Source organism: Herpailurus yagouaroundi, unplaced genomic scaffold (assembly GCF_014898765.1).
Source record: "Herpailurus yagouaroundi ecotype Mexico unplaced genomic scaffold, PumYag 159, whole genome shotgun sequence".
Taxonomy (NCBI): Eukaryota; Metazoa; Chordata; class Mammalia; order Carnivora; family Felidae; genus Herpailurus; species Herpailurus yagouaroundi.
In genome coordinates, this window is record NW_024412400.1 from 26,518,593 (window position 1) to 26,539,770 (window position 21,178).

At 40.8% G+C, this 21,178-nt stretch overlaps 1 protein-coding gene across 3 annotated transcripts in view; it reads left to right on the plus strand.

Moving 5' to 3' along the window:
* Window positions 1-21,178, plus strand: part of LOC121033657 (collagen alpha-4(VI) chain-like) — a 124,533-nt gene that overhangs the window by 39,767 nt on the left and 63,588 nt on the right. For all 3 annotated transcript variants that reach the window (XM_040480162.1, XM_040480163.1, XM_040480164.1), the window contains exons 10-18: window positions 736-881; window positions 1,265-1,357; window positions 3,218-3,271; window positions 10,374-10,445; window positions 11,509-11,535; window positions 14,211-14,255; window positions 16,210-16,263; window positions 19,457-19,519; window positions 19,840-19,905. In XM_040480162.1, coding sequence (XP_040336096.1) covers window positions 736-881; window positions 1,265-1,357; window positions 3,218-3,271; window positions 10,374-10,445; window positions 11,509-11,535; window positions 14,211-14,255; window positions 16,210-16,263; window positions 19,457-19,519; window positions 19,840-19,905 — 620 coding nt within the window. The remainder of the gene's footprint in view (window positions 1-735; window positions 882-1,264; window positions 1,358-3,217; window positions 3,272-10,373; window positions 10,446-11,508; window positions 11,536-14,210; window positions 14,256-16,209; window positions 16,264-19,456; window positions 19,520-19,839; window positions 19,906-21,178) is intronic.

Sequence of the window (21,178 nt, forward strand, 5' to 3'; positions counted from 1 at the left end):
AGAGGAGGAGACACAGAATCCAAAGCAGGCTCCAGGCTCTGAGCTGTCAGCACAGAGCCCGACTCGGGGCTCGAGCTCACAAACCGCAAGATCATGACCTGAGCCAAAGTCGGACGCTTAACTGACTGAGCCACCCAGGCGCCCCTATGAATACAACTTTTAACCACAGGATTGTTAAGTGGTTTGTTTACGATAGCAAAAAGCTGATGTGTGTGTGTGAATGTACTGCTCAAAATATTAACAGAAATATTTGTTCAGAAATACTACAAACAGTGACTTCTAGCTGTTTGAAAAGCATCCTTGTCTGTTGGTTCTCTGTCATGTGGACAAAGCCGGATGATTTTGTAATGCCTTCATCAGTAGGATAGGTTCGTGCTGCAATAATAAACAACCTTCAAATCCCAATGGCTTAAAGGAGCAAGAATGTATTTATCTTATGCCTCATGACCGCTAATTTGTGTCTCATTCTCATCACTCGAGGACTCAGGCTGAGAGAGGGTCTGTTCCTGTGGCAGGGGGCAGGAAATGGGGCAATGTATGCACTGCTCTGAAAATTTCTCCCAGGGCATGACACATGTCACTTCTGCTCATGTTTCATTGGTCAGAAATGCAGTTTGACCCAAGACAGGTGAAGGCTGGAGAAAAGGGTGGGATGATGCATGCATATTTAGGGCCTGGACAAAGACCAGTCAAAAGACCTACAAGTAAAATCTCCCACCTGCTGGCATTTTGAAGGATTCTCTGGGCTCCTCATTATTGGCCTGGAAGGTGTGCATAAATTAGAAGAACTCCAGGAGCTAGAATTTGGCAGAGGATTCTCATACAATCAACCTCTGAGCATCACACAGCAATCCCTCCCAAGCATCTTACTGAAGCAACTTGTAAGTATTTTTTCTTCTAACCCCATCCTTCACTAGGTCTGTTTATTCTAATAATTTAAAAAATGCAGAGGGAATTAAAAAAATTAATGTTTATTTATTTTTGAGAGAGAGACACGCACAGCATGCAAGCGGGGGAGGGGCAGAGAGCGAGGCAGACACAGACTCTGAAGCAGGCTCCAGGCTCAGAGCTGTCAGCACAGAGCCTGACGCGGGGCTTGAACCCACGAACTACGGGATCGTGACCTGAGCTGAAGTCAGACAGTTAACCGACTGAGCCACCCAGGCGCCCCAAAACCCAGAGGGAATTTTGTCTCTTTGGTGTATCATGTGACATAGGTTAGCACAGTTGGAAAAAATCACGTTATGTGAATTCTGTTTCTCAGGACACAATTGCAGAAAGAAGATGCTGCAATACATATGCAAAGTGTTTTGGAGAAGATGGGCACCGGGGTGTTGGTGGGAACCCTGGGAACAAGGTGAGAGTTTGTTGGACGTGGACGGTGGGGGGAGAGAGATGACGTTTCAGCACCACTAGGTACCAGGCCCCGTGTTCTGTCTTTAACATACCTTTGCTAATTCTACCCTCTTAATAAACCTTCGAGGTGAATATTATTTTTACGGGTGTGCAATAGAGGCTTAGAGAAGCAACATTACTTTCCCAAAGTCACACTCTTCCGAAGAGGCATTTGGGGATTTAAGCCCCTTTGTCCACCTGACTCCAAGTCTCACGTTCTTTCCACTCTCTTATGCTGTCTCCTTACATTTATTTGACAAATAATTTCACAAATTTCACAGCCTCTACTGCTGCACAGAAGTTTTCGCTTGTCCGCAGAATTTTCACTTGTGCCTCATCTGCTTTCTTTACAGTGGTTAGTACTTCTTCCCCTCTGAGCTAACTAACCTTCTGTTCTAGAGGATTAAACTGAGGAAAGATACAATTGCTTTCTTTGTTCAGTAGTGGTCGTTTTGCATCTGCCTGTTAACTCCATGGTGAAGTGATAGAAAATTACCATGTCCCACTTTAATTTTTTTTTATTAAAAAAAATACCTTAATGTTTATTTTTTAAGAGAGAGAGAGAGAGTGCACATGAGCAGGGGAGGGGCAGAGAAAGTGGGGGACAGAGGACCTGAAGTGGGCTCTGTGCTGCAAGCAGATAGCCCAATGTGGGGCTCAGACTCATGAACTGAGATCACAACCTGGGCCAAAGTTGGACGCTTAATTGACTGAGGCACCCAGGCTCCCCTAACGTGTCCCACTTTTAAAGGAGAATAAATCTCATTAAAAATGGTCCTCATTTATCTACGAGGTTCCCTCGCCCACAAATGACAGCTTTATGATGGGATAATCACAAATCCTCCTGTAAGATTGAGTTAAACCCATTGACTTTGCCCATCTTTTTACATTCCCTCTTTGGAATATATTCTGTGAGGTTGTTGGAATGAGCTCTTATTGACTTTGCAGGTCAATCGTGATTTAGAACAGTATAAAGTATATGATTACTTTTTAATAAAAATTGTAGTTATTCCCTACTACTAGATTTTTCCCCCTTGTGTTATTCTTAGGTATCAGACTGGAGAAATTAGGAAATCAAGCTTGGGAACCTCTTGACATATGTTGTTTTGTTTTGTTTTGTTTTGTTTTGCATCTCAAGGACTCTGCCTCACAGGCCAAAGATGGGAATGCTTTGAATAGTTGACTTCTCTGCTCTGTCTTAAGAAGTCAGTGATTGGTTGGTTGCATCGACATTCATGTCTTTGTTGAGCCCAAAGAGAATACGGCTCCTATATCTTATTGCCCAATTTTTCAATCAAATAAGCACATCTGGCTATAAATGGCAAGCCAAACTTCCTTGAGAGGAAATAGTTTATGTGTTTAGTTATCTCAGAAGAAGTAAAAAAGAGAGCGAGGAAGAGACTAAACATCTGAGTCATACAGAAATAACCATTTCTCATAAGCAATAGGGCAGTAACACCTTTGCTTACTGACTTTTTGTAGAACAAGGTCAAAGGCCTCTTTAAGAGTAACAGTGTTCCTCAAACATTTAGCTAGAAGTTAGCTTTGGCTTGGATTTTCATGATAAAATGGCTTAAAAAGTATTTTAGAAAAATAAAAGTCGGTTGATGTGCCAACTATTAAGAAAAACAGATATTCAAGACAGGCCAGAAATACTTGTTTCTGTATGTCTTTACACACTGTACTCAATGTTTAGTAGGTTCCCGATATCATGTCAACTCCATGAGACAAGGGTGTCTGTTAGTAACAATTCTTATGTCCTTTGGCTTTGAGGGAAGAATTTAGAATCCAAGTTACTTCTTTTGATTTCTTTTTTTCTCAGGGAAAGAAGGGTGCTGACGGGTTGCCCGGTCATCCTGGTGAGGAAGGGGGACATGTAAGTACTGAATCTGATTTTTTTCTTGGAAGGCACATGGTAAAATGGGTCAAATATTAGAAACACTTAACTGCACTTGAGTCATGAGTTTTTTTCTCATCTATACCATTTAAAATGGGTTTAAAATATCTTCATGAAAATAACCGTTTGTTATAACAAATGTTAGGGGGACAGGCTCCAGCAGGTGTTTAGTGATGAAGTGTGGTCATTTTAATCTGAATTTGAGGTAACTTAAAATGTGGTCTGTGTCTGATGAGTATGCATATAATAGTAGTTGTTAATTGTGAGCTAAATTGCAGGCAGTTTGTTATTATCAATGAGATCGCAATGTTGGTAAGTAGTTTGACAAAATATAATGAAGAGAATCAAGGCCATTTTGTAACAAGATCACCCGGATGCCTCCTGGGTGGTCGGAAAGGTGATAGAGTTGTAGTTACCCACAAATAGTTTGCACATAACCCTGCCTATATCCCTGGGCACGGGAAAGTTAGCTGTCACGTGATTAGATGTGGAGAAAAATGCATACTATAGGGAGAATTGTTGGCTAAGGGACTGGAATGTGGTAGGGACCATCTTTATTACACCGTGTAAACATCAAAAGGATGTTGGGATGCCATAGGTTTCAGTTAATTTCAAATTGTGGAAAACCCCTTTACCACAGGTATCTATTTTAAGGTTGATTTGTATACACCACTGGTTCTCAAACTTTCGGTCCCAGGAAACTCTCGAAGGCCCTCAAAGAACATTTTTTTTTTTTTAATTTTTTTTCAACGTTTATTTATTTTTGGGACAGAGAGAGACAGAGCATGAACGGGGGAGGGGCAGAGAGAGAGGGAGACACAGAATCGGAAACAGGCTCCAGGCTCTGAGCCATCAGCCCAGAGCCTGACGTGGGGCTCAAACTCACCGACCGCAAGATCGTGACCTGGCTGAAGTCGGAGGCTCAACCGACTGCGCCACCCAGGCGCCCCAAAGAACTTTTGTTGATGTAGTTTCTGTCTATTGATCATTACCATGGTAGAAATCAAAACTGCCAGAATTTTAAATTATTTATTTATTTTATTCCCCCCAAAGAAAAACAAGCCCTTAATATAAGTGACCTCTTCCTCTGTGAAGAATAACTACATTTTCCAAGACGAAATAAGTGCGTGAGAGGTGTGGCATTGTTTTTACATGGTTTCAACGTCTGGCTTCTTAGAAGACAGCTGGATTCATATGCCTGCGTCTGTGTTCAGTCTGTTGTGATATCACTTGGTTTGTGGTTTCTTAAAAACTCTGCTGTGCACTTCGGAGAGAATAAGAGTAAGAAAATAAAATAGCATCTTCATGTAATTAGGAAAGTAGTTTTAACTTTCTGAGCGCCCCCTCCCAAAGGGTGTTGGGGGCCTGAAGTGTCCTTGGACCATACGTTTCAACTTGCTGGGATAGTCAAGCATTAGTGTTCTTATTGCCCAGTTAGAGTTTCACATTGTTTTATTGTTCTAAACATTTAGGCTGCTGGAACTTGGAAAATCAACAGAAATTAAGAAAAGAAATGCAGCTGCTGAGACCTATATAAGCTGATTCATTTCTTTGATTATATTTGTTGGAGAACTGCTCGACTTTTCTCTCTTTAGTTTGCCTCAGTAATTAGTCTTAGATGTTAGAAATACATTCAGAAATGTGGGCTGTGGATTTTTGCGATTTTGTTCAGGTATGGTGAAAATATTTTTTTCCCCATTTTTATGATGTTTTAAACGTTCTTTAAGTGTTAGTTTTGAAAAATATATATGTATGTATGTATGTATCTGAGAGAGAGAGAGAGAAAGAGAAAGAGCGTGAGCAAGGGAGAAGGGCAGAGCGAGAGAATCTTAGGCAGACTCAGCATGGAGCTCAATGTAGGGCTCGATCCCACTACCTAGGGATCATAACCTGACTCGAAATCGGGAGTCCAGTGCTCAATCGACTGAACCATCCAGGCACCCCAAATGTTATTTTATTTTTTCTGCTTGGCCTGTGGTTCAATGAGTCTGGCTAAATTTAAGACAATAATTTAGGGCCTGACCAACTGATTAGTGTCATTGACACCAATTTCAGACAAATAAGATATAAACAAGCCCTTGTCTGTGTAGAGTAAGAGGCAATTTTGTCCCCCTTCTCTGCTCTGTTAACATCCTAAAACAAACATGGTTTATAAAGACTCTAGTACAGAGCTAAGAATATAGTGTGAGTGATATATATAATTTTATACATTTAAAATTTCATAGTAGTTATTTTAAAGACAATAAAAATAAATAACTGAAGTTAATTTTAATAATATATTTTATTTAATCCAGTCTATCCAAAATATAATTATTTCAACAGGTAATTAATATAAAAATTGATGAGATTTACTTTTTAATGTTTATTTATTTTTGAGAGACAGAGGGACAGAGCATGAATGGGGGAGAGCCAGAGAGAGAGGGAGACACAGAATCTGAAGTGGGCTCCCGGATCTGAGCTGTCAGCACAGAGCTTGATGCGGGCCTTGAACCCACGAACCGTGAGATCATGACCTGAGCCGAAGTCGGATGTCTAACCGACTGAGCCACCCAGGCGCCCCAATGAAATCTTACTTCTTAAAATATACTGTCTTTGAAATCCTGTGTGTATCTTATGCCTACAGCCCATCTCAGTTTGGACTAGACACATTGCAAGTGCTCAGTAGCCATGTGTGGTATATATGGCTCTAGTAGGTGCCATTTTCTTTTTACTGCATTTCTCACGAGAGAAGGTGACAGAATATGTTGTCCTCTGAATGGCTTTTAATATTGTTTCCCCCAAAGCAGGTCACACTGGTCTGCTCAATGGCCAAGATGGCTCTTTGCAGATGGCAGGTTCCAAAATGGGGCTATAATTTGTAGATTCAAATTGAAAGTATATAATGACAAATAGTTAATTCGTTGTTCCACTTATCTGTTACTCCTCTTTCCCCAACACCCCCCCTCAAAAAAAAAACAAAACCCAGTGGTGTAAAACAACAATCATTTTATTACATCCATGGACTCTGTGGGTGGGGAAGCTGAAAAGGAAAGAGTGGATGGCTCTCTGCTAGGTGCCTGAGGTCTCAGCTGGGCTGACTGGGCAGCTGGATGACCCCTGCAGAGATGACTTCCCCTCCAATGCTCTGGAGCTTGGCTGGGATGGCAGAAGGATGGACCATGGTGGTCCAAGGACAGGTATGGTGGCTGGTTCTAAGAGGGAGCACCCACCAAGGAGGTTCCATCCTGAGAGGGAGCCTTCCAGGAGATCAAAGCTGAAGCTCAAGCCTTCGGAGGGAGCCTCAGAAGTCAAGTGGTAACTTTTCTGCCTCATTCTATTAGGTACAAGCAAGTCCCTTACACCAGACCAGATTCAAGAGGGATGGGGGGTGGGGTGGGGATTAGACAGATCCTTTCTCTTGATGGGGGAGTGGCAAGGTCATAACCAGAAGAGCCCTGAGATTTTGTTGTGGTCATCTTTGGAAAATACCATCTGCCAGACTCATACATAAATTCTATATGTTTTCAAAATGTACCTAGTATGAGGTGGTGGTTTAAATATGCATTGGTTACATACCAAAGCCTTACATATCAAATTAGTCAGATTATCTAGGGTCCCCAAGAACAGCTATGTAACTTCAGCAGCAACAAAACCAGCTAACATTCGTTGAGAACTTCATATGTGCCAGATGCGTGGCTAAACATTTTATATACATTCCCTCATTTCATCTATAAGATATTACTGTTATTCTCATTTCTCATAAAATAACTTGAGCCAGCCTAGCATTTGAACAGCTTTCAGCACAGCTTTTGATGATGTTATTCTTTCCACGAAATCATGGCTATAGTTGATAGCTTTAAACAACTACTGTGAACAAATGAGGGACCGATTTTTAAGCAGGGTAGAGCTTAGTATCTGAATGAAAAACACAGTAAGCCCAAATTTTATCTTCGAAACCATTAGACATATGTGCTTATTATAAGGCAATTCCTGTTTTCTCATGAGAACATCCGAAAAAATGCTTTTGCTCAATTAGAATATGTGAACTTTGAGGAACATAGGTGGCAAGTGTCTACTTAAAACATTTAACTTATTTAGCTATACAAATACTTTAAAGTCTTTCATTATGTAAAATGATGTAAGAAATTCTGCTTTTTCTCTCTTTCTCATATTTTCTCAGATCATTAAAAATTCTTCCCGCGGAGTTTCTATATCAGTTTTTGCAGCACTCCTAGAGTCTCTTTTATGACTGTCTTATCTGGTTTTCTAGAGTCTGTTGTGTTCACTTCTATCTAAGTTATTTAAGATAAACCACTTTTTAAGCCTGTTTATAAAGGCTGTCATTGCAAATTTCAGTTTTAGCTTCAAAAGCCCAGTGCCTCATTTTTCTTGTGGGAATATCTTTATGGTCTCCACAGTGTAATCATGAATTCTATTGCTTAGAAAAGTGATTTTTAAAAATCTCGTTTGCATGGCATCTAACGTCCGAAATTGCGAGGTCTCACTTTCAAATATGATAAATAAGTAATCTCTGTTAGATTTCTTTACTTCCTTTGTTTTTCTTTTTTAACTGATCTGATACGTGACATTCATAGGGATCCTAGAAATATCTTAACACTGACTGGGTGTCACTATTATGCTGTTCAAATTGAAGCAACGGAGAAAGTACTTTGAAATACGAGAATCTTTGTGAAGACTTTGTGAAAATTCAAGTTTAAGAATACTCTTTCTCTGAGGAATAATTTTGGGCAAACACATACCTGATTATGTATGCACGGCAACTGAAACTTTAGGAACTGTGAGTAGAAGTCATAAGAGTCAGCTTTTTGCTTTTTCTTCACAATTTCCTTGTAAGTGCTTAGTTGTGGCAAAATATACATAACACTTGTCGTCTTAACCATTTTCAAGTGTACAGGTCGGTGGTATTAAGTCCAGTCATGCTGTTGTGCAAACCATCACCACCGTGCATCGCCAGAACTCTTTTCATCTTGCAAAACTGAAACTCTGTCCCCATGAGCCCCTCCCCGCTAGCCTCTGACGAACATCATTCTACTTTCTGTCTGTATGAATTTGGCCCCGCTAGGTCCTTATAAAGTGGGAGCAAACAGTATTTGTATTTTTAGCTCATTTCGTTTGGCATGATATCCTTAAGATTCATTCGTGTTGCAGCCTGTCAGAATTTCCTTCCTTTCTAAGGCTGAGTACTATCCCATTGCATGGATATGCTACGTTTTGTTTTTCTGTTTATCTGTTAATGGAGACTTGGGTTGCTTTCGCCTTACGGCTGTCGTGAATAATGCTGCTATGAATATGGGTGTGCAAATATCTCTTTGAGACACAGCTTCCAATTCTTTGGGGGTATATACCCAGGAGTGGAATTGGGAGATCATACGGTAATTCTGTTTTTCGCTTTTTTGAGAGACCACCGTATGTTTTCCATGGCAGCTGCACTCTTATAGCCCCACTAACGGTGCATAAGGGTTCCAGTTTCTTCACATCCTCTCCAACACTTGTGTTTTTTTGTTTTGTTTTGTTTTTGTTTTTGATGATAGCTATCCTTAGCGTGTTTTGTTTTATTTTGTTTTGTTAAGAATAAATTTTAAGAATTTTCCCTTTGAGTCCCTGCTTTGTTAGGGACATTTGTTTTGTAGGTAACTATTTTCTGATAAAGGCAACAATCGATTATTCATGACTGATAACACTATATAGTGCAATACTGTAAGTGGATATGTTAAAATTAGATTGTCCAGATGAAACGTTTACACCATACATTGAACCTAAAAATGTGGATAGCTAGGAAGAAGGGGGAGAATAGACATTGACTTGGCATCTACTGTGCGTTAGGTTTTGCATTCGGCATTTTATACACATTATGACGTTTAGCCTTTCTCACAACCCCCTCCAGATAAGTGCTAATACCTTTATTTTATGGATGTAGAGTTCAAACTCAGAGAGGGTGACTTTTAAGGTCAGGCAGAGATGGTTGCCGATGTGCCCAAATCCATGTCTGTCTGATGCCAAGACCTCTGCTTTTCTCATCATCTCTTGCTATCTAATTATAAAACACCTCATGTGTCTAATCTATATGACTTGTGAAGTACTTTCAATACAGTATCTCATGCATGTAATACAACAATCCTGTGAATGGGCAGAATCAGTATTACCCAGATCCATATTTTGTAAATGGAGAAAATTGTAATTCATAGAGTCATGTGCTCATCCAAGCTCACAAAGCAAATTAGAAGCAGAACTAGGACTTGAACCTGGGACCTTTTCATTTTTGATCCAAAGTGTTTCTCACTTTACCATGTTCTCTTTTACTGTCCTGGGCAGCTTATGTGGTGAAGTTATCTAACATTTTTAAAGCAAAGTGAGATTATATTTGTAGATTCTTTTGAGGAAAGCTCACAGGCCATACAGTACTGTCTAATTTATAATTAATTAATTTGGCAAAAAGGCATGCCATTTATCATTCTCTTCCCTATCCAATACCTAGATCAAAAGATTATGTTCACTAATATAATTTAGGCAGTCATTCTTCAAATTCGGAATGGACGTCCTGAGGGCTGGAAACCCAGAGATAAATAAGTGAGTCCTTGTCTCCTTAGAAGCTCTCCATATAGCAGGAAACACAGAAACAGGTAATAACACACAGTGTAACAGAAAAATCGTCTCAGAAGAGGACGTGACGTATGGTCTATACCTTAGGAATGGGCAGGATTTCACCTAGAAGAGAAAGAGTTAAATAGTGGTTTATTCTTTGTGGGCTCACAAGGAAACCTTTATCCAATTTTAGCTGCCTGAAGGCAGTGTTCAGACACACCTTCTGTTTTGTTTGAATTCCGAAGTGGCTTGAATGAATTGGTCAAAAATATAGATAAGTATGATTTGTATGATTTGGGGTTGTCAATATGGGCAGTTGACAGATAAACATTCTGATTACCTTGCAGGTGATCTGATCAGGTCTTTGAGGATGTAGAAGTAATTGGAAGGACAGCATCATATTTTAGTCATTCTGACGGTCACTATTGCTGGTTCGAATCGGTTGGGTGATGATAGAGATAGTTGCTTGACTCTTTCCGTGTGTATTTTTATTCCACAGGGAGAAAGAGGCCCCCAAGGTCTTCCTGGACCCCAAGGTGAGGAAGGATGCCCGGGTGTGAGAGGACCTAAGGTGAGTGTGGACCTAAGGCTGTGGAATTCTTTCCCTATCCCGGTTTTATCCCTTGAGTTTGAGGAAAATCTTAATTCTTCAACATAGCATTTTAGCTCCTTCCCAGTGTAGGGTTTCCCAGAAGTAGAGCCTGAGAAAAGGAGTCAAGTGCAGATAGTTCATAGGGAGGGGATCTCAGTAAATACTATCAAGACAGGAGAGAATTTAGGGAAGGGAGGTGGCCTAGAAGGGTGTGGTTTCAATTAGATCACCACTGTGGGTAGATAGAGCCTCATCCTGCTAAGGAACTGTGTGAGCCAGTGTTGAACTTGCACCTCAATGTTACCCCATCCAAGCGGTGAGAGAGCTGGGGTATATATGCACCAAATCCTATCAGGCATTAGTTGCAAGCTGGTCCCAGTGGATATTAATTCCCCAGTACTTCTGGCCTGTCTTTCGTGTGGACAGGCTCCAGTGCCAGAAAAAAGCCCTCAGGAAAAGACATAGTGCTGGTGGTTGGAAGGGGGTTTGAGAATACTGAAATTTTAAAGCCTAAAGCAATAATGGGTGGGGCTCCCTTTTCAGTGGTGTCGTCAGTGTCTCTTCACCTTCCAGGATTAGAGAATCTCCTTGAAGAAGGCCAGAAAAGTTTCTCTACAACTCAGAGTCCTATGGAAAATTTTTCTGACCAAAGTTACCGTATTCTGTACACTCTTAACAAGTTACTCTTTCAGTTCATTTGTGCGGTTGTTCCTGGAAGCCTTCTCACACTTGTTAGCCGGTGTACTCTCACTTTTGTTTGAAAAAAATACGATTCTTCTATTAATAAGTGGCAGGTCACTGTCATTTCCTGCTCACCCCTGCTATGTGAGGAGTTACCAATGTGATTTTTATCAAAGTCACACTCAAAGGGGAGCAGTAGTAATCAAGGTGCTATGATGTGCATTGTAGTTGCTGGAACGAAATCTCCATTTTGATCTACTAATTAATTGCCTTTTCTTGGATTTGGGGAATATATGGTGTCCTAAGAGAGAAAAATCTTATTCAAACTCAATTCTTTTCATTTTTTCCCCCCTAACTTTAGGGAGCAAGAGGATTTTCAGGAGAGAAGGTAGGTGACCTCCCTTACCCTTCTTAAACGGGAGAGCAATTTCTGTGGGAAACAGTAACAGGTCACTTGCTTTTCCTTTGCTTGAGTGAGGTGAGCCTCCAAACTTTCTGACAAGGGGATATGTCAGATGATATTAACAGCCAAACTGCTATGCCAATAAATGGCTATTTGTCAGGTATGTATTTCATATTTAAGGCAGGGACATATATAATTTTCATGCCCTGCTAAGTCTATAACAATTGAGCCGCCATATTCATCATATGATGCTCTGGGAGAGTTGGTCCTGAATTCAAGGTGTGGCAGGGAGGAGTCTGGTCAAGCTGAGTATCAACTGGGAGATGGATGCCAGGGCAGGGTTGGTAGGAAAGGAGCTGCACAATAAGGGAATGACTTTACATTCAGATTCAGAAGCAAAGTATCCATTTGCTCATTCGTGCACTCAAGAAATATTTTTGTAGGTACCCATTCTGTTCCCCACATTATCCTTGAGAGTGGTTACAAAGTGATGGACAAGACAGACAAGGGCTGACAGAACTTTACTCCTATCTCCTGGTACCACAGATTCACCCATGTGGCTTGTGGCAAATACATTGCATAATTTTAGTATGGGAGTTTGGTGTGCTTATTTTCATGCACTAACTCAGCTGTCTTTTGGTTTAAAAAAAGTGCCCGATGGGGCGCCTGGGTGGCGCAGTCGGTTGAGCGTCCGACTTCAGCCAGGTCACGATCTCGCGGTCCGTGAGTTCGAGCCCCGCGTCGGGCTCTGGGCTGATGGCTCAGAGCCTGGAGCCTGTTTCCGATTCTGTGTCTCCCTCTCTCTCTGCTCCTCCCCCGTTCATGCTCTGTCTCTCTCTGTCCCAAAAATAAATAAACATTGAAAAAAAGTGCCCGACATGAAAAGATGCTCAACGTTGCTCCTCATCAGGGAAATACAAATCAAAACCACACTCAGATATCACCTCATGCCAGTCAGAGTGGCCAAAATGAACAAATCAGGAGACTATAGATGCTGGAGAGGATGTGGAGAAATGGGAACCCTCTTGCACTGTTGGTGGGAATGCAAACTGGTGCAGCCGCTCTGGAAAACGGTGTGGAGGTTCCTCAAAAAATTAAAAATAGATCTACCCTATGACCCAGCAATAGCACTGCCAGGAATTTACCCAAGGGATACAGGAGTGCTGATGCATAGGGGCACTTGTACCTCAATGTTTATAGCAGCACTCTCAACAATAGCCAAATTATGGAAAGAGCCTAAATGTCCATCAACCGATGAATGGATAAACAAATTGTGGTTTATATACACAATGGAGTACTATGTGGCAATGAGAAAGAATGAAATATGGCCTTAGGTAGCAACGTGGGTGGAACTGGAGAGTGTTATGCTAAGTGAAGTAAGTCATACAGAGAAAGACAGATACCATATGTTTTCACTCTTATGTGGATCCTGAGAAACTTAACAGAAGACCATGGGGGAGGGGAAGGAAAAAAAAAAAAGAGAGAGAGAAAGGGAGCCAAAACATAAGACTCTTAAAAACTGAGAACAAACTGAGGGCTGATGGGGGGTGGGAGGGCGGGGAGGGTGGGTGATGGGTATTGAGGAGGGCACCTGTTGGGATGAGCACTGGGTGTTGTATGGAAACCAATTTGACAATAATTTTCATATTAAAAACAAAGTGCCTGAAACTTGATTTCCTCATGCGGATGGTAGGAATGAATCAACTATTCCACATGCATAATATGCATTTTATTTGGCTGGCAAAACTCTGGACTTTTTTTTTTTTTTTCAAAAAATGTTTTGTAATAAATACGTTAGCTGTCATTCTGAGATAGTCAGTAAAGCGAAGGGCCCACGAGATGGAAGTGATGGAATATTTGAGGAGATGTCACCACACCACGGCCAGTGTTTAGTCTTATCCAGTTAGCATCAATTTTTCAGTTCTTAAGGACTTTTCTTATTGTAAGTTTCCCCAAATGCATACACGTGGATGCACTCCCATTTAATTCCTCCTTAATCTGGGCTCCTCTAAGTTTCCATTATGTGAATTAATTCAGGCATGTTTGTCTGTCTTTTTAAAATAAAAAAAGTCAATGACAAAAGGACCATCTTTAAAATTTTTTAAATGTTTATTTTTGAGTGAGGGAGGGAGACAGAGCACAAGGGGGAAGGGGCAGAGAGACAGGGAGACTCAGAATCTGAAGCAGCCCCCAGGCTCTGGGATGTCAGCACACAGCCCAACGTGGGGCTTGAACTCACAAACTGTGAGATCATGACCTGAGCCAAAGTCAAATGCTTAATGACTGAGCTACCTAGGCGCCCCGGACCATCTTTAACATGTAGGCAACCAGTGGGAAATGTTTTATCCAGTCTTTTGAAAGAGTGACAACTTGTTCCCAGTGCAAAAGTGGAAAAAAGTCTTTATACCCATTTGAAATTTGAGTTTCTTTTTTTTTTCTTATCTTTTTTTTCCCCCCCTTTAGCACTTAAAACTGTCAGGGAAAACAGTGTATAATCATTGTTTTTTAGTATGTGAATGCAGCATATAAATGTCATTTCAGAAGGTCTAGACTCTTCTACCGACTAAAAAAAAATATTAGCAAGGATATCAACATCAAAGCAGTAGTCATGTACCCCTGGTCCTCTTTTCTTCAATAGTTTATCTTCCTTTGCTCCACAGGGAGATCCTGGTGACCAAGGCGCTGATGGCTTGGATGGGGAACAGGTATAGAAAGTTTCTCATTCTATGTTTCTCCCTCTACTAGTTTGGCATTTATACTCTCTTTTTATATTTTCCCCGATATAGCCTAGAAACGTTAGCATGCATACTCAACAAAGTCTTAAGTCAATCTATTATTTTTCCTTATCCTCAGAATATAAGGACCTCAGAAACTTAGCTCTAATCAACTGCCTTCTGTAACACATATTATTGTTCAGTATTTTGTTTCCATTTAGTTTTGTTCAAGTCTATCAATTAGTTGTTGTTATTTTATTTAGTCATTGCTCATCTCGCTTTACCCTTCTTTGTTACTTTCACTGATGACTTCAAAAGATCATGAAAGATCCTGTGTCTTTTGCCTAAGGTACCACTTTTGGCATTTCGTTTGGTGAAGTTTATAAACTTTGGTTTTTGTTTCTCTAAAAATCTCTTTATTTTACAATTTCTCTTGTAAGATAGTTCTTGGGGAAATAATGATTTTCTTTTGGCACTTAGAAAATGTCATTTCATAGTCTTCTGGCTTCTGTTGTCTTCTGTCTTTCATTATTGCTGTTAAGTTATTTGTCAAACTAATTATTGTTCCTTTGTCAGCAGTCTTAACAAAAAATATTATATTGCTTTAAAAATTTCCCCTTCTAGGGGAAGCAAAAATAAGATAAAAACAGAAAGGGAGACAGAGCACAAGAGACTCTTAAATACAGAGAACAAACTGAGGGTTGCTGGAGGGGTGTTGGGAGGGGGGATGGGCTAAATGGGCAAGGGGCCATTGGGCCATTGACGCTTGTTGGGATGAGCACTGGATGTCATATGCAAGTTTTGAATCACTAAATTCTATTCCTGAAATCATTATTATACTATATGTTAAGTAGCTTGGATGTGAATTAAAAAAAATTTTCCCCCTTCTTTCTAGTGTTCTGTAGTTTCAATATGATGTGTCCACGTGTGGCTTTCTTTTTATTTATACTGCTTGGGACTTGTTAGGTTTTTTAATCTGAGCATTTGTGCCTTCTATCGTTTTTGGACACTCCTTAGCAAATTCTTACTTTGAAGTTTTTATCCTTCCCATTTTCTCTATTACCTCTTTTTAGAAGAAATTTGTCCTGATGTCTCTTAATCTCCCTTTCATGTGTTGTTTGTCTTCCTGTGCTGCATTCTGAACACTTTCTTCCGTTTCAAGTTCATTAATCCTTATGTCACTTGTGTCTAATATACCATTTAACCTGTCCATTGGATATTTAATTTCATTTATTCTGATTTTCACTTCAAGAAGTTCTATCTTTCTCAGTTCTGCTTGGTGTCTCTCTCTCTCTCTCTCTCTCTTTTAACAGTTGCTTGTTATTTTACTCATTCTTTTTTTTTACCTATTTAAATGTATTAAAAATACTTATTTTATATTCTGCATATGAGAATTCCAGCAGCTACGGTCATTGCAAGTCTGATTTTGTTGCCTGTGGTTTCTACTGGCTTCGCCGCCATGGTGTCTCCCTCACGTGTATGGTGACTTTTGATTTAAACTCATTTTTGATTGAACTTCAGCTGTGAGAAGTCTTTAAGGCCTGAATTGAGGTTATTTGCTTCTGCCACGTACTTGGGCACTTCCTCCTGAGATCACTTTAAAGTAAATGATGAGATTTTTGGTTTTTCCTCAACTCACAGAGTGACTAGAGCTCCTCAGGATGGCCAATGGCTATTACTTCTCTGGATTTCTACTTTCCCTTTACTCTGAACTCTAAGAATTTCTCTTGTTCTTTACCAGCTCATTAATGTATATAAAATATTTTAAACTTTGCTATATGGAATTTTATATGATTTTCAAAGGGAGGATTTTTCAGGGCATTTAGTCTGTCACATACAAGGAGAATGGTAACCTTTCTGCTCTTGGCTAGAATGTGAAACTACATGGAAAAAGTTCCCACTGTGACCTGATATACAAAGCTTCTTTGTATATTTCTTTTTCTAGGGTAATCGTGGAGCCCCGGGGTCATCTGGAGAAAAAGGAAATAGAGGAAATCGGGTAAAGTGTGAGAATTATTCTTCTCTCATATTTCTATTGCATAAACTGACCTTGATAGTTTATGTTTAAGTTCTGGGAAAGAATCCTCTAGTGGTTTAAGTTCTAGATCGGGAGTTAAAGGGCAATAAATATTATCTTTTTGGAGTCTTTAGTTGAGACCCTCCTGTGCTGCTAGTGAAATGAGTGATAAAAATCCAGTCACTTAGCCTTTGGAACAGTAATCACTGCGTCCTACCTCATGGGCTTTGCAAAACTCCCTGTCACCAGTGATCCAGTCCCACACCCCAGGCCTCTCAGCCATGACCTTCATTACTCTCAGTCCAGAATGGTCCTTCCCAATCAGATTGTACTACTCATTGTACCCTGAAGATTTCTTGTGCATGCCCACCCCTGTGTCTTAGCTCGTCCCAGGCACCCCATCCTGGAGTGGTTTTTCCCTGCCTCCGTCTTCAGGGCTTATTTGAATATCAGTTTTTCTCCAATTTCCAGCTCCTCTCTTTCCTCCTCAGGACACCCTCCTTGACCATGTCAGCCTGTAGTGCTTGCTCTCTCCCTTCTCTACATCCTTTTCATGTACATTATTTGCACTATCTGCTTGACAGGGACTATTCGCTGCCTCGTGCTGGTAATTATATTTCTATGCAAGGGAAAGCAGATCCCTATGCCCACTGCAGACATTACTAAGAGATTATGAAATCCAGTCTGAAGGATCCATCTCAGAACTGTTATAGTCAGCTTCTGCCAATTGATTGGATTAGATAAGGGGGGGGGAGGTAAATTTTATTTACTTTTGTTCTTTTTTTTTTATTTTGGGGACCCCTCATGCAATTAGAGTAATACTTTTACCCCAAGGTGTGGATTGATTTCCCAATAAGTAAAGCAGGGAGTCACATGAAATGTTTCTTTATTGAGGGAGGTTTAATCGATAACGTGCAATTTGTGGATTCGATTTTAGAGAAGGTGGAGGACACCACATTTCTTTCAAGACTGGAGAGCCTTCAGCTTCCATTGAATTTAGTTAAATTCTACAAACACCTGTCAAAGTCTTCCTACTTGTAGAGTGTTTTGCTAGATACAAAGAAGGGTTCAAAGATAAATAAGTCATGGTTGTGACCAACAAAGAGCTTATTCACAGTATAGGAGATAAGATTTGTACAGGAAGAACTATAATCCAAGATAGGATAAGATAAAGGTTGTAAGAATGGTGTAAATAAAGAATCAATGGGAGTATAGTGACTTGGAGAAGAATCTAAACTAGAGCGGCATTTCTTCATCTGAACAATAATAAAAATTTGCTGAGTATCTATCTATTGTAATCCAGGTATGATTTTAGAATGGGGAACAAGACAGGCATGGGTTCTGTACGTCAAAACTGGCCTCTGTGAGGAATGAAAGATATTAATGAAATAATCACAAAGTAGCTGTAAGGTTATGGCTTACATCCTTATGAGATAAGGATGTGAAGGACAGATAAATGACGGGGATCTGATCCAGACTTTGTATTCAGGAAGGCTTCATCAAGGGAGTGAGGATGGCATGAAATTTGAAAGATGAGTAACAACCAGATGGTAAAGGAGGAGGGAAGGGGGCAAGAGGTCAGCCTTCCATACTAGGGTCCTGTGGTAATTGATCATGGTGCCCAAGGCAGGAGAGGACCCTGGCATTCCAGGGAGTACAGGAAATCAAGGCATTTTTCATAGACCTCTGTGAGGGAGACACACAGCCCTGTTAAGACACGCAATTCCAGGCAAAGAAAAAGGAAAGGCTTAGAGTTAGCGGAGCTCAGTGTGAGTTTGGACAAATAATGATTCCAAGTCCACAGGAGTGGAGGGTGAGATAAAAGGTATAAAGAGTGGGAAGAGGGGCGCCTGGGTGGCTCAGTCGTTAAGCATCCGACTTTGACCCAGGTCATGATCTCATGGCTTGTGGGTTCGAGCCCCGCATCGGGCTCTGTGCTGACAGCTCAGAGCCTGGAGCTTACTTTGTATTCTGTGCCTCCCTCTCTCTCTGCCCCTCCCTAGCTCATGCATGCTATTTCTCTCTGTCAAAAATAAATAAACTTAAAAAAAAAAAAAAAAGAGTGGGAAGAAAGTCTGGAAGGGCAAGTTGGAGTCAATGTAGTGCCATGGTGAGGGATTTGGGATTTCCTGGGTCAGAAAAAGGAAGGTACTGGAAGTTGGGCACATCATGATAAGAACCAAATGCCAGCCTCTGTATTCAGCATTTTAATTTATTATTCCATTTAATCTCTATAACAGCCTGATAAAATGGGTATATCTGTTTCACAAATGAGAACATTGCATCTTAGAGAAGTCAAAAAAATTCACCTAGCTAGTAAATCGAACAGTAGGGTTGGAATTTAGAATTAACTAACTCCCTTTTACCATTATATGAGGCCAGGAAAGAGGTAAGGAGGAGTAACATTATGAGGTGGCTGTTTTTAGAGCCTAGAGAACATTCCATTCCCTGTGTGTCTGAGAACCATATCTCAGAGATGGGTCCCACTCCACTGTCCTCAGAGTGTGGCATATACCCTCTAGAACCAGGCACATAACCCCATTTGAGGAAGGTTCCTGGGGTGGGGGCTCTCCCTGATGCCGTGGCTCTGTAGGAACTACTACCCAGAGAGCGTACCAGTAACCACAGATTTTAAGAGAAGCAACCATTTGTTTATCATGTCATAGTCTTATGGCAAATTGCTTCACTTCACTGGTTCCCCTTCTAGAGTAGGAGCTCCAGAAGCATTTTTCTCTCATTTGCCTCTTTTTCATGAGATCTTGCTGTGCCAGTGCTGCCCACGTTTGTGGTAGAGACCACCTTCTTCTTCTCATGTGTGTTTCTGTGTAAGAGTATCAGGGAGATGTGGAAAGATTAGGAACTTGGTGGTAGGGACAATTGGGTCCAACTTTGCTGAGCCTTAGGTTCCTTGCATGCAGTATGTAATTCCTGAGTTGTAAGGGTTCACATCCCTAGGGTGAGGTCATGCATACCTAGGGCCACGTATATCAGAGATTTCCAGTAAAAGTATGTTCTTTTCTTCATCTCCTCCTCACCTCTTGGGCAGCAAATGCTTTAAAGTTCAAGTACTAAATTGCTCTTTTAATGTGATTCTCATTTTGCCTCTTAATGTTCTCTTTCTTTTGGGCAATAGGTGATCTTTTAATGTGACACATTTTTCCCCCTGTGATTTCAGGGCTTGACGGGACCACCTGGACCACCTGGAAAGCGTGGAGAGCCTGGGTTAAGGGGAGATCCTGTGAGTGCTTTAATCCAGGGCCTTATAAACAGTGTGCTTAGGCACAAAGTCAGAGAGCAATTAATTATTCATTAATGAGGCATCTGTTCAGCCTGTCTTAGCATTGCAACAAATAAGAGATTTGTGAGGAGATCCATCTTATAGAACATTTGGGTTCTCAAAGAGTTTGCAACTTTAATTGCGTTGGGTATTTGGGATTTCTAAGCAAAATCAGACAATTAAAAAGGTACACTTTGATGCCTTTAAAAAATCATACTTCCTGTATTTTCTTTTCCTATCTTTTCTGTGCATTTGAGGTAAGCAACCTTTTCTTTTCTCAGGGGGATCCTGGAGCAGATAGTTTCATCCAAGGCCCTAAGGGAGAAAAAGGAAGGCGTGGACATCAGGTAAGATCATCTCTGTTGACTTGGTGATATTGGTACATGGGGGGTGGGGTGGAGGTTGGAAATTCTAGTTGGTGAGGAAGGCTAGAGCACTCTGGTTGGATCAGCACTGAAAACTAGGGAGCAAACCTCTGGGACTCCACTGCCCATGGAGACAAGAGCTCCGAATGCTAATCCCCAGTTATATCCTTATATTCTTGCATCCTTGTCTTGTGGTTTCTTTTTATCTTGAAAAAAATCTCATTTCCCACAACACTAGCAATACAGGTTACTTTATGTCTTTTGTGCTTGGTTTCTTCACCTCGAAAGTGAAAGTATCAGGCTCCATGATGCCTAAGATCTTTGCAGTTTAAAAATTCTCCAAGGTCATCATGATGCCTTGATTCAAAAGATGGTCAGGACATTACACTGTTGACTTGGTTTCCACCACTGCCATTGTTGACTGATGTGAATCGAGTAGTAGCCAGTTTTAGAGATAAGCTCCTTATCTGGCTTTGAAAACTGGAAGTGTTATGACAGAAGGTAGCACCAAAGGAAAAAGACTTGTTCACTTTGCAAATGCTGCTGATTGGAAGCCATCTTTAGAATTTTTTTTGATGTCCTCGTTATTAAAATGCATGACTGAGGGGCGCCTGGGTGGCGCAGTCGGTTAAGCATCCAACTTCAGCCAGGTAAACGATCTCGCGGTCCGTGAGTTCGAGCCCCGCGTCGGGCTCTGGGCTGATGGCTCAGAGCCTGGAGCCTGTTTCCGATTCTGTGTCTCCCTCTCTCTCTGCCCCTCCCCCGTTCATGCTCTGTCTCTCTCTGTCCCAAAAATAAATAAACGTTGAAAAAAAATTTTTTTTAATGCATGACTGAAAGATGACTACCCCAAGTGCCTCAGTCCTCACATCTTGTCATTCCAAATTTCCAGAAACAAGGTCTGCACAGCAAAATGTTTATAACTGTAAAGCAACCTCTATTTCCTTTGAACTCCAGTTTGCCTCCTTTGACAAAGCCTTAGGATGTTGATTCTTTTCCCTGAATTGTGACTCGGTTGCATCCATTTTGTAGATGGCCAGGTCCTGTGTAAAATCCAGTTTGTAACAAGATCATTATTATGTAGCTATGGGAGAAAACTGTAACTCCTTGCTGCAAGAATTTCTCATCCTGTTGTGAATTACAGTTATTTTGGACAAACTCCATTGAGAGGGTTCTCTTGGGTGAGTTGAGATTGGAGAGCCCTGTGAATAGCCAATCAGTTATAGAATTGAGCAAAGAGAAGCAACCCTTAACC